The 14012-nt window shown below is 44.5% G+C and overlaps 1 protein-coding gene and 1 pseudogene across 3 annotated transcripts in view; one reads left to right on the forward strand and one right to left on the reverse strand.

Moving 5' to 3' along the window:
- Positions 1 to 7868, reverse strand: part of LOC147427985 (uncharacterized) — a 42023-nt pseudogene extending 34155 nt beyond the window's left edge.
- The window catches only part of LOC147427986 (F-box protein At1g70590-like), a 62208-nt gene continuing 55914 nt past the window's right edge, over positions 7719 to 14012 (forward strand). Inside the window, exons 1-5 of one of the 3 annotated variants that reach the window (XM_086496289.1) lie at positions 7729 to 8234; positions 8319 to 8719; positions 8883 to 8976; positions 9114 to 9244; positions 10384 to 10566. In XM_086496289.1, the coding sequence (XP_086352415.1) occupies positions 7931 to 8234; positions 8319 to 8719; positions 8883 to 8976; positions 9114 to 9244; positions 10384 to 10566 (1113 nt within the window). In that variant the 5' untranslated portion in view covers positions 7729 to 7930. Of the gene's footprint in view, positions 8720 to 8882; positions 8977 to 9113; positions 9245 to 10383; positions 10567 to 14012 lie in introns of all 3 variants that reach the window. The other 2 variants (XM_086496287.1, XM_086496288.1) reach the window with 2 other exon arrangements.

The following is a 14012-nucleotide window of genomic DNA, read 5'->3' on the forward strand; positions in this document are numbered from 1 at the left end:
TTTCCTAGTGGACACCCCGGGCCCTTGGTCTACGTGAAAGAGAATAAGCCACTTAGTTGTGCTTATCAGCTATGTGAACGATATGAAAATAAAAATGTGAAAGAGAAATTTCCCACCTTGTTACTCAATTTAGTTTGTGTCATAAAGTACTTAAGACTTTGGTGACTCGTGCACAAAAAAAGTGAAGTGCTTTGGATATCATGCTTCTATGCATCTAAGACATGTAAGATAGCTAGTAGCTCATTTTTATATATGCCTAGATTCTTTTTTTGTTCAATCTCCTATTTCGTATGCTATGGCATGCTCTTCTTGAAGCAACACAACCCCAAGGTGAAGGGGATCGGGGAGCACCACAGACGGAGAGTGAGAGAGAGAGAGAAGGAGACACACACGATGTGGGTGGGGAGACTCCAAGAGTGAGCAGCCCCCTATACACTTATGCTATGTATAAGGTATACAAGTCAGTGGGCACCCAGACTCTGGGCGATCGGGCAAGGCACAGACGCCTATACCCCAACAACCTCCCACTTAAAGGCGATTGTGCCTTTAAGCAAGAGAACCTAGTGAGAGAAAACCGCTCTCAACCGATGCCCACTGGCTTGCTGTGATCGTGTGCATCCGGCTGTCCTGCTCCCGTGTAAGTCCATACACCACGAGACGTACCGCACACGTACTGCAAGTATGTACGCAATACCTGCATATCTCCCTCGTGCACTATGCCATCATCAGCCAACAAACGACTGACAACCCCAACTGCAAATGCTCCCACTGCAGCTGCGATATCCGGTCTCAAGATCAACATCTCATACATGAGACCACCGAATGCCGATGCAATGCTAGCGGGCCCTGCTAGCTCTACGGAGCATGCATCAACATATATATCCCTGGCAATAGGCATCTCTGACTGACAAGGCGTGTCAGCCACATGCATCTCCTGACTGTCCGCAAAAGACGCATCAACCTGTCGTGCAACCTTAGAGCAAACCAGCTGTTCTAGGTGTCTGGTGGAAGACATATCCTGCACAACTATATCCCCATGCTCATTGTCAAGCATAGAAAGGAATGACTGCATAATCGTTGACATCTCAGTCTCCTCTGCAATCATCCACTGCAAACATGACCACTCAATCTGCTGTGACTCACTAGAGCTCTCATGCTCTAACTCCATATGCATAGACTCTTGCACAACGTCCTCCTGTCGTGACTCACTAGAGCAAGACCGCTCTACCTGTCTATCCTGCATAGAAGTATCTCGGACAACTGACTCTCTGCTTTGCTTAGTCACTAGCAAAGCATGCATGTCTGACTCTGTCACCTCTCTGTGTGACTGCTCAAGTCGTGCCCCAACTGTGTGCACAACGAGCTCACTACTCTGCACTCCATGCAAAGCATCTTGCAACCCACAAGCAAAAGAGACTCGCCTGCTCTCTCACTGTCTACTTGGCTGCATGATCACAGAGACAACACCGTCTCTCGCGTGATCCACATGAAATGGGTAACCTGTACCACTCCTGGCACCTCTCACAATCACTAGCGAACCCAAATGCATCACAAAATCTCGCTCTCGTAGCGAAATCTGACATCCACAATCTCTAAGCTGACCAATCGAGATCAAACTCACTGTCAAATCTGGTATATAGCGCACATGTCGTAACAAGTAAGATGCACCACTCGGTAATGACAGTCTCACATCTCCTGCACCTGCTATCGCATGCACCGATCCATCGGTCAAACGTACACCGCCAAGCATCCCGCTAGAATAGCTACAAAACCATGCACGATGCGGCGTGACATGAAACATAGCATCTACGTCTAGCAACCACTGCGAAGGGAGTGCACTATCCACATGTATAGCATCTCGTGCATAGCTCGAGGTAAAAGTGACATCCCCGTCACTAGTATACTCCGACACTACATCTGCATCAACTGTCAAAGCAAATGAGTCCATGGCATCACTACATACATCTCTGAGACTGCCATGTCTCCTACGATGTCGCATACAACGAAAACAACGCCGTCTAACGTGTCCAGAATGACCACAATACCAACATGTCACCTGTCGGCGTGCTCGTGAATGTACATGTCTCACACGAGTCCGTGATGACTCAGATCTATCATACATATCATGTAATCTGCGCCAAAGTGCTCTCGAAGTAGTCTCATACATAACAAGAGCATATACAGATTCTGCAAGGTGCAAAGAGAGCGTAGATAGTGCCATCTCCTCTAGCTCCTGCCACTGATCGTCAGACATGTTTGAAGGTCTACCTGCATCACCACTCAATGGTCGATGCAACCCTCGCTGTGTCAATGCATCAGCATACACTCTCTCCATGCCGCAAAGTCTGACCCATCAAACACGCGCATCTGTGAGAGGTCACAATCTGATCGATCACCTGTCTCTGCCATGAGCACAATGTAGCAAACTAGAAAGCAAAACCACCTCACCAACAAAACCTGGAAACTGTCTACAAATATGGCCAGAAACACAATGTAAAACCTGTGAGACACACTCCAAAATAGAGCTCCCGCAATGTCAATACAAGCCTCGCATGCTCTAGTATCACACTGCAATCTGTGAGCTAATCACCAAGCCCACACTGTGCGGTATCGATGCATACACACGCACAAATCTCCCACCTGCAGAGAACACCGCACGCAAATGCTGAGTGCAACCCGCAATCTCTACCTAGATCACATAAATGATACGCATAAAACTCCTGGGAAAATTTCGCCAGAGTTTCGACGCACAATGGTTATCAACACAAAATAACCATTGTCCTGTAAGCTCAATAAAATGAGCAATCAATGCGCATCAAACTACACTCAACATACATGCATAAGCTCTGCAAAACTATGGCAAACAATGCTCGAGATCACAAGACTCTCCCACCCGAGAGCAAACCACTGTCTCAAGCAAAGAAAGATACACAACTCCTCACTCTTGCGAGAGTGGATACAAAAACACAAAACTGTGTCCAAACTGACAAAACCTGTCAAAGTGAGAGTAAACACTCGATCACAAACTATGGCGAGAATCTGGGAAAAATCGGACAGAATTTCCCCTGAAAACTGAGCAAAAACTCAAGTACAATCTCTACCATAAACCATAACACTACTCAATGCCAATGAGTAGAAATGCCAAAATGGCTCCACATGTTCACATACAATGGCAATCCGCACTCAACGTACATCAACAGAGTGACCGCGCATAAGCAAGCGCCAAAAGATTTGCAATCCGGAAACTTGATCAATGCGAAAACAATTCTCTCAAGAGAGCTCACCGGCACTTGAAAGTGCTCGTCAAAATGCATGTATAATGGGCATCAACCATGCGCCATAACCATATGCAAACCATCCGCAAAGACCATGAATCCAAGCACAAAATCAGTGCCAAAGTATCCCGTGAAAACCAGTGAAAGAAGCTCCACCTGTGTGCTCCAAAAACCTGCGTCTCTCAAGAGACCTCTTCGGTGGTGTGTAAGTGCCTCCGTACTTCGTTGCCCAAGTCTACCAAAAAACCCTCAAACCACAAGCTTAACACAAGCTGCAATTGCATCTTCAGCTCAGAATTTATGCACTCAACTTCAAGCATCTCCCGTGCTTCCAAAAGTGCATCAAACTCGCACACAATGCGACAACAGAAAATCTGGAATTTCTGTATACAGTCAGTCTGAGCTGAATATCAGCAAAACGGTGAGGAATTTGCAAAAAGTTTCTTCTGCAAAGTTGTAGACCACGTCGAAACGAATGGGCATGACAGACAGAATTCTCAGATCTGCATTCTACAAGGAGAAAAACGAATCTGAAAATAGTGCTGCTGCGCACACAGTTTTAGGGCAGCACCTTCACTTACACACAATCTTCCACACTCCTTTCTGAGCTTCCACAAGAGCCTACATCACTCTCAACTGAGCTCACAAGCTCCCATTGCATTCTCACAGCAAGTCTTCTGCTTTCTTAATCTCTCTACCGTCGAGAGAGAGCAAGCTATCGCCTCGAAGCTCTCAAAACCGTCGTGCTCTCCGCGGTCACCATAGCTCTGATACCAATTGAAGGGGATCGGGGAGCACCACAGATGGAGAGTGAGAGAGAGAGAGAAGGAGACACACACGATGTGGGTGGGGAGACTCCAAGAGTGAGCAGCCCCCTATACACTTATGCTATGTATAAGGTATACTAGTCAGTGGGCGCCCAGACTCTGGGCGGTCGGGCAAGGCACAGACGCCTATACCCCAACACAAGGCAATGTCCACAAGCATCACATTGGCCTTCAAAAGGTTTTGAGAGGTCCAATAATATTAATACAGGTTGAGAGATAAGCTTTTCTTTAAGGTTTTTAGAGTTTTATTTCTTTCGCAATCCATACACAAATTATTGTTCTTTTAAGTTATATCATACAATGGTCCTACTATGAGTGAAAAATTTCTATGAAGCACCTATAGTATGCCCACATTCCTATAAAGCTTCCTATAATTCGTGTAGATTTGTTGGTATAGGCCATGTCAATTTTTGGAAATGCATGGAGACGTTAACCTCCCCAAAACCGCGGGGATGGAGGTAGATGAGGATGAAGAGTAGTATTCTTTAAGCAAAGATGTAATCTTTTCTAGTATGCTTACTCTATAAGCAAGCTTTTAGCATAGCTAGAATAATAGAGAAGAAGAAGATGATCTTTCATGTATCTACTTGCTTGGATTTGCATCCGTAGCCAAGTGCTTGAGCAAAGAAAACATCTCTTGCGCTCCCATGTGAGAGGGGGAGAGAGAGAGTACTTGCTTGGATTTACTTGGGCACATGAGAGTGAGAGAGAGTGTGAAAAAATGAGAAATAATATGTCCAAAATCCCACGAGCCTCCTCCTTTTTCCCCTTTCCCTACTTGCCAAAAATCCCAAGATTGGGTACTAGGTACATGTGTTGACACTTGTCCCCTTCCTTCTATTCATGAAAAAAACTCACCCCCCCTCCTCCTTGACTTGTATTTGGATAAAGTACACATGCACACACTTGCCCAACTATCCATTAAGCATGTGTGAGCTACTTTAGACATGTGGCATGGAATAGAAGGACTAGAGTCAACTTACCAAAAAGAGAAGGGTTGCTCTAACCACAATCTTTTGCTTTTCCCTCTCACTAATTAAAAAGTGTAGTCTTACCTTCAATTTAACTAGCTCATGTGCAATACCTTTGCACTATCCTTTGGAGGCTTTATGAAGCTGACCCGGCTTAGAGTCTACCTGCTGATTTAGAACTTGCTAAATTAAGACGGACTCTGGTAAAAATACAACTCATCTTTGGGCTTTGAAGCTTCTCCTCCCATGCACAACTTCAGTACAATTCTTGGGAGGTACGTCCTAGAACCTTTTAAATGTAGACCTTGCTAAATTTAAACTAACTCTAATAAGTTTTAGTTTTACCTTGAGGCTTCCCAGACTTCATACCTAGAGTTTAATGAGTATATTTGATTATTTAAAATTTACACATCGAAATTTTATTTGTACACTCTTATAATTGCTCTTACTAACTCCCTTTGTCCTATACCTTTGATCAAGGTTTCTTATGATAGATTTATCCTTTCTTAATGTGTACCTTTGATCGAGATAATTTAACAGCAATTATATTTGCTCTTTAATAAAATTCTTTCCTTTGGTCCCTAGCCTTTGACCGAATTAAGTCTATAAACACTTTGACTAACTTCACTTGTTCTTTTTTATTTTCCCCAGACTTAAGTGGCCAATTTAAGATAGGAAGTACTTTTAAAAGATTAAAAATTAATTATCATGACAAGCCTACTAGTTAAGCACCACAAACAATCCACAAGTTGGGCTTACCCCAACAACCACCCCATTAAGCCAAACATGGGACTTCTTTTCTGTCCTCCTTATAGTAACAACATGATCCACTTTCTTTGGCTCAGAGATTGGAGTCATCCATAGCTTCAACATTCTTTGGCTCAGAGGTTGAATTCATATAGTAGAGCTTCAATATCTTTTTGGATCGAGGGCTAAAGCCATCCAAGTTTCAACGTGTCTCTTTCTTTGGACTTAGAGGTTGGATTTTGAACCACCGCTTTGATACCAATTGACAGGAGCAAAATTGGGTATGAGAGGAGTGAGAGAGAGAGAGAGACGATGTGTAGCCAGAGCTCCAATGGTGAACTCCCCCATTCTTATTCCTTAGACTAATAAAGAATGAATACACTATGTGTATATGTGATGGGTATGCGTGTATATCCACACTAGGAGATAAGCCACTTGGTTTTTTTTAAACACAATACAAGCCAAATACAGCTTCTTTGTCTCGAGATGAATACTTTAGGGAGGAGAGAGTTGATACAAAGTATTGCTCATTTGATTGTGGAGTCATGGCTAAAGTTTTGCAGGTTAGTCAACGCTCATTAGTAGATGTGAAGCCAAGCATATCTAAGATTGTGTATTTTGGGAATGCTACAAGAAATAATCAAATTGGATGTGTAGTAGGTCAATGTAAGCATGGAAGGTTTTGGTCAATAGTATATAGAGGAGAGAGTTGTGACCAACATGGAGGATTGTGGCCAAAAGTATGCATGTGCCAAAACAAGATGGAGGCTTCTTAAAGCCCAATCATTGTATTCCAACCAGTTTGCTCCTATTGTGGTAGATATATCAAAATGTAAGCATCTTATTGCATTATCGCGACATCATTCTACAAGTTAAATGGTTGTGTTTTTTATGAATATTAAGTTGACTATAAGTAATTGTGTTTTTATGTCAATTGTGTCATGTAAATTTCATTCAAAAAAGATTACGATGACTCAAATTACGATGTAGAGTTCTCATACATTTGATTGTTTCTAGCTGGCGCTTTTCTCCTCCCATACACCCTCGACAGAGACACCTAGCACATGGGAGAAGTTTGATGCTCGATTTGACTTTGTGTGTGTGTGTGTGTGTGTGTGTGTGCGCACCTCCTAGTATACCTAGAGTTCATTATGCCATCTCCCTTGCTAGAGCACATCATCATGGTGCTTGGAGTCGTTGGTATCCACTCAAGGACCCTATCATCACAGTTCATCCCTCTAGTGGTGGTGGCGACAAATTATGTTGAAGTCGCGACATGCATGCCAAATCCCCACCATGCTTGTGTAAGTGCTAAATTGCCATGCCAGTCTCACTTGCTAGTGCCACCCCTATTGGCAAAGGTTTGCCATCCACTCCTCATTTTGTGTAACCTTCTTACACTCCCATTGAGATAGCCGCTCTTGTAGACCCCACTTCACAATATACACATCAGGAGAACTTTACAACACATAGATGCGTCGATGCCATAATAGATATTGGCTAGGGGGTTATGTGTATACCATAAATAGTTCATAGCACAAGTGAGGTGTACATGGATGAGGATGGGAAATGTTCCATTTCTAATTATATGCACAAGTTGTGTAATCAAACTTTTTGGCATACCATTTTTTACTAGGCCAGTGCTTAGATACCTTTCTCTCTAGTTGATTCGTGCACTGTATCGCCACCGTCATTTCTGGAGTCCTCCAACATGGAGAGTCATTGATCAGGTCAAATTAGAGACATGTTTCATTTGGTCCATAGGTCAATGATTCTCCCACCCCACCACTCTCGCTCTCTCTATATACACACACACACACACACACACACACATATAATATATATGTATACAATAATTCTCTCTTTCCCCCCCCCCCCCCCCCCCCCCCCCCTCTCTCTCTCTCTCTCTCTCTCCCTCCCTCCCTCCAGTAAAACCCACAGAAAGACAAACTAACCTGCTTTGAGGTGCAGCTGGCAAGGCATGGCGGTTCAGACAGATATGTTCGATGTATTAACGAAAGCACCTGGTTTCCATCATTCAATTCCATCGCCTCTTCCGCTATCTCTGCCGACCGCTTGTCCTCTTCTTGCAACCTCTGCCTGAACACTGATGGAGCAGCTTACGTGGCCACGAGGCTCTGGAGGACACATTTTCTCCACCATTTCTGCCTCCGATTATGGCGAATTTAATTGGCGTCATAGAAAGGACTCGTCCCACCCTCGTCATTGCCAAAGCGAAGCTTCTGCGTCTAGCAGGCAAACAAAGAGCAGCAGAGATTACAATTTGTCCGATTACAACCATCACATTTCCCTGAACGAGGAGGCCTCTGGCCATGGGGTTGATCAACTTGCATGTGGGCCTCTTAGGTTTCCCATCAAGAAGGATGATGACGATGGAAAGCTAGAGTTTACAGGTAAAACTTTTCATTCTTCAAGTTTCTGTGGCAGAGAAAGCAGGAAGCACGAAGTTTGCTGTAGTCTTGGAGAGTTTCATGCAGATATCAATCAAAGCAAGGCTTGCATGGTTTTCACACCACATACACCACTTTGGTGTGAGTCAAACCCATCCAGCAATGCCAGAAACTACAGCGTAAGGTCAACAAATCATACCCATGGAGTTCCTGATTTCGCCATGCTTCCCGATGATATTCTGTTAAGAGTCATGGGATCCTTCTCTTGGAAAGATTTGTGGTCAGCAAGCAGGGTCTGCCGTTCTTGGTGCCTGGCCTTGGCGCCTCTTCGGGAAGCCATGCACTTTGTTCATTGGGGAAAAAGGTTTAAGCATGGCCGTGGAGGAATTGCTCGGAATGTGGATAAAGCTTTGCTCTCTTTTCTAAATGGAGCCAAGCGGGGCTGTACTGCTGCTATGGTGGATGCAGGTCTTTTACTGTGGGAAATGGTGTGCTTAAACTCTAATTCCTTTGTGTGCTAGTGATTTTATCATGGGAATGCTTGTTCTCTTGTAAGTGAGGGTTTAGTGGTTGAAGTCGTAGTTGTGAGCATGCTTTTTTGTTCGAAACTTGTGTTGTTCAACTGACAGATGGGAAAATATCCACTTGCAGGGACAAAAACAAGAAGGGGTCCATTGGTACAAGCAGGCTGCAGAGCTAGGTGACCCAGCTGGCCAGTGCAACCTTGGTCTTGCTTTTCTACAAAGTAGCACCTTTATACACAATGCATCATATTGTTAACTATTTCTACATTGTTCTCTGGACCAATTCTTACTACATTTTTCTGGACCAATTCTTATTGAATATGTCTAGAAGTCTGAGTAGCTATTTGAATGTGAACAGATCCAAACAATGCCGCTGAAGCAGTCAAGTGGTTCCAGCGAGCAGCCTTAGCGGGCCATGTTCGTGCTCAATATAGTCTCGCGTTGTGTCTCCAACAAGGAAGAGGGGTAGATAGCAGTATAGTTAAAGCTGTATGTGATCCTCATTATTCACACTGCTCAATGTATCTGGAATGATGAATATGGCATCTATGAAGAAAATAATGATTGCATTTTCGAACTTCAAAACATGTTATGAAGACTCAATATATTATGTAAAGGATTGCTTGTTCTTTTTATTTGCAATTTGAAGTATTATAATAGAGTGATAATCACCTTGGGTGAACACATGCAATATTTTTTCTTATTCGAAGTGACAAAGGAAAATCTACTTATTTACAGGGTAATTGCGGGAATACTTCTTAAGAAAGAAATTATTATGTTATGGTTACCTACCCTAAATCTTTTGTTAGCACCTATCCCTTGTTTTGTTGAAACATAAGCAGTTAGGCACACGGATTCATGAAATCCCAAGTAGTAGGCCACTTCTTTTGTTTGAACTTATGCCTTGTTTTAGGCAGAAGCCAATAGTTGTTGATTGCTTGTCACAAGGGTGTCTTCCTATTATTAGTTGGAGATGATTCCTAATGTCAAGCGTAAAGAGCTTCTAATTTAGTCTTCATTTAAGAAGAGTGGCCCATTTCTTTTAAGGCAAGGGTGGCTCAGTCACATGCCTTGCATTTGAAGGCTTAAATTTTGATTAGCCCTTTGATATATCACATTTTATGATTTAAATTTCCAAGTTTCACTGCTGTAACATTTTTAAGTTGTAATTCTGACAATTAATTGAAATTTTCATGGTTTTTATTATAAAGCATATCTTTTACCTTCACTTGAGGTTTCATATTTTCAATGCCCCTGTAAGAAGGGCAAGGTCTTATTAGCAGGCCAAGTTTCTTTCTTGTCTTGCATGTTAAAAAGGCTTTAGAAGTGCTCTACAACCTTCAAAAATGAAACTGTGGTAAGCGTTGTTTACGGTTTTTCCTGTCCTTTGATCCGGCAAGGCACTAGGCCTAAGTGTGTGCATTATAATCTGGATGTAGCTCTAAGAGCTGTAGTTTTTGCTTGATGGAAACGAGTGTTATCGCTCATGTTGGTGATCGACTCTTATTTGTCTCGAGTGTAAGATAATTAATTCTGAGGTGCTCTAGGGAGGTGGTTTCTCACCAGCTTTAAATATATAACCCATTTGAAAAGTTGTGCTGCAATAACTGTGCATCTTGGTTGTGCAGGCTCGGTGGTATCAACGAGCTGCAGATGGTGGCAGTGCAAGAGCAATGTACAATTTGGCTCTTTGTTACACGAAAGGCGAGGGCCTCATAAGAGATTCTCAGTATGCCAAGAAGTGGATGAAGCGTGCAGCTCTTGCTGGGCATCGGAAAGCCCAATATGAGCATGGATTAACTTTGTTTGCTGTGAGTATGGTGCATTTTTTGTTGGGACGGTGGAGTTTGTGTGCTCAAGGTAGTTAGTGATTTTACTTAATTATGAACTTTATGGTAGAGTGTGCGGATCAGTACCATGAGGATAAGATCGGCTTACACTCTCTACCGTGTAGATTTAGCAAGCCGTAGATTTGAGTACGAGGCTTCACCCTGACGTTACTAATGTTGTTTGTTGTAGTTACTTCTTCCTTGCTTGAATGGGTGCTACTTAGCACGAATGATGGTTCCTTTTATTTCCTTGGAGAGAGAGAGAGAGAGAGAGAGAGAGAGAGAGAGAGAGAGAGAGAGAGAGAGAGAGAGAGAGAGGTGAAGAAGAAGAAGAAGAAGAGAGAATTTTAACGTCGTAGGAAACTATTCCTTTTCTTTCCTTGTAGAAAGAATGAGAGAGAGAGAGAGAGAGAGAGAGAGAGAGAGAGAGAGAGAGAGAGAGAGAGAGAGAGATGTGGAGGGAGAAGAAGAAGAAGAAGAAGAAGAAGAAGAGATTTTTTAATGTCATAGGAAACTATTCCAAGAGACCTTAAAGATCTATCCGAGAGAGAGAGAGAGAGAGAGAGAGAGAGAGAGAGAGAGAGAGAGAGAGAGAGAGAGAGAGAGAGAGAGAGACCCCAAGAAACCCTCTCAAGGGTCCCCCACACACATGCAATACCTCAATGTAGACTCTACTGACTCGAATGGGGGAATGTCGCCGTGACAACTCTTCAAAATGAAGCACCTTCGGGGCTGATTCGATGCACCTTTGGATCCGTCTCGATGAGGGGTTGCTGATGGCACCAAGGGGTAGATCTGGGGCTGATTTGCTTCTCGATGTGAGAGGAATGAAGGGCTAAAGACTGGTTGCAAAAATGCAGCCAATTTGATGCGCAAAGCAAGGCTGAAAATGCAAATGATGATGGAGCCGATGATCGACAACAATGGGAGTACTTGATGTGGCGAGGAAGTGGCCGAGGCCCGAGAACAGGCTCAATGGGCTGCCGAAGGTCTGGGCTGCAACAAGGAAGATAGCATCAGCAGATCCACCATTTTCCGGGGATGGCAAGGGCTGAAAACTGAAAGCGCTGTGCTGCTAGGGCTGATCCGGCTTGTGGCTTGCGAAGAGAAGCAAAAACGCAAGGGCTGTTGGGTGCAAAATGCTAGGGCTGATCTCCGGCGCTGGCTGAGGATGACCCAAAATGCTGGCTGATCCGCTTCCATTAAAGGGCAAAATACTACTTATGAACTTTTTAGGACGTAAGGTAGGGCAAACTTGGAAGCCAAAGTTTAAAAATAAATCAATTGAAATGATTTATTAATAAACTTGTCTAGGTAAGGTTTTTGGGTGAAACCGTCGCACATCTACCCACCTGGAAATTCGATTGATGCGAGGAATGGCTAGTTGGATTCCTCTAACCTAAAACTACATGCATGTCATGCTTGATGTCCACTGTAGTGTAACAACATTGTCAAAACGCGTGTACAAACCATTTATGCGAGAGGGTTCCAAAATTGAAAACCTAATCTAGTGGACTCATTTGAACATGGAGATCCTGCGAACAGGCTCACAAAATTGCCGGTACTAAGCCTCCTAGGATTCTAGACACTCCTATCTAGGGATAGATACAAAATTGGCTCTGGAAGTGGATGAAGCATGTGCACGTGGCACACCGAGCCATGTGGACGTGACAAAGGCTTTACCAATTCTGAGCACTAAGGACAAGATTTTTGAAGCAAATTAGTACACAAAGGATCTAGACAGTGCTTATGCTAAGGTATATGAGGCTCTACAGAAGTCTCAAGCAAGGCATAAGAAGGCAGCAGACAAGCATCAACACGACTTGCAGTAGAGGGAGAATGATTGGGTGCTACTTTGGTTTGAGAAAGCACGCCTATGGAAGAGGAATGGTAAGGAGATAATTTTTTTTTTCCCTCCAGGAAAAAGATCCTTCCATTAGTTGAGAAAAACTGCCCATAGGGCTACAAAGTTCAAACCACCTCTACTAGAGAGGGCTACATCAAAGGCATGGGGAGATTCTCCCAGTGAGAACAAAATATGTACAATGAGGCTGAATCACAAAATGGGAGGAGGGAAGAGCCATCTGGGTGCACCTTGGACCATGGAGAAGAAAGGCCCTAGGCGCTAGAGTCGCAGGAAAGCCTCTCTGCGCTCCCGCATTCGGTCGAAGCTGCCCTGAAGTCTCTTGAACCCCCTAAGAGTATGAATCAGCTCCAACCAAAAGTCACGAACAGTCTCCATCGGTGGGACAGGGCGAGCCTCGAAGATGCGGAAGCAGCGGGCCCGCCAAATGAACCAGAGTGCCAGGCCACAAATGAGCTCCCAACACACCTCTCTCTCACTGCACCACTCCTGGGGTTGAGCTATGTGGCAGGCTGAAGTGTAGGTCGCCTTGAATCACTATCATCCTGCTGGTGGAGGCTAACTCAAAATGGAGCGCAGAGCCGTGAGGGTGGACTAGGTAGTAGCACCCCAAGTGAACTGTCACGTTGTGGAGAGAGCTGGCATCAGTCGAAGTACTCGAAGCCAAACCTGCTGTGCCATGGGGAAGTCCCACAGACAGTGACACTGACTCTCCAAACGATGGTCACAAGTTGCACATGCTACCGACAAGCCACTATGTACTAGCCAGCTCCCCACTGCTGTAGCTGTGTGCATCTGCTGTCTGGAGTCCCACAACCGCTCCCAAGAACCTGACAAGAACTCAGCTGTGAGACCCTCCTCTTGCCAATGAAGTGCTGCAGTAGGACGAGCCTCTCTCCGTACTGCTGGTATATGTCGCCCTAGTCGAACAGTGTACTAAAAGAAGGGGATCCCAAGGTGATCGGCTGAAGGGAAGGGGTCTCTCCAAAACCACTCTCTAGGGTCCCACTGACTCGTGCCAGGGGGCAGCTCTCCCAAGCCCAAAGCCGCCCGTGGCCTGTCTCAAGATCTACTGAGTCAGGATCTATGACAAGTCCTCCCATAGATGCCCACTACACGTATCCTTTGAAAACAGCACTTTGCTACCTGAGGAGCCTCTATTGAGACTTCGTATAGACGACCATCTCCCTGAATCTCAAAGAACATGGGGGGAACAGCCTCTGAGTAAGCACGAACTGTGATGAGGACCTCTAGTCGCGTGAAGGCTCCATCCATCTGGGAGCTGTTGTCTCTAGAGGGGTGAGCCAATTAGCTGGTAAAGCCTTTGTAATGGCCTGGCACATGCTCTACACCTCTCTCATGCCTCATAACTGGATGTTCTATGTCTCCTCAGGCAGCCCTGAAAACTGAAGCTAGTCTCCGAGAGTGCGGGCTGGGCCCTCTGCCATGGGACTAGAAACATCAGGCCTACTATCAATCAGGTGGCCTCTCTGAGTACAAACCATGGGGTTCTGAAACGGGCAAGTAGGGCGATAGACTTTGGCTTTCACCCGAAACTTTACTT

The sequence above is a fragment of the Adiantum capillus-veneris genome, chromosome 23 (genome assembly GCF_014529385.1).
Source record: "Adiantum capillus-veneris isolate H3 chromosome 23, ASM1452938v2, whole genome shotgun sequence".
NCBI lineage: Eukaryota > Viridiplantae > Streptophyta > Polypodiopsida > Polypodiales > Pteridaceae > Adiantum > Adiantum capillus-veneris.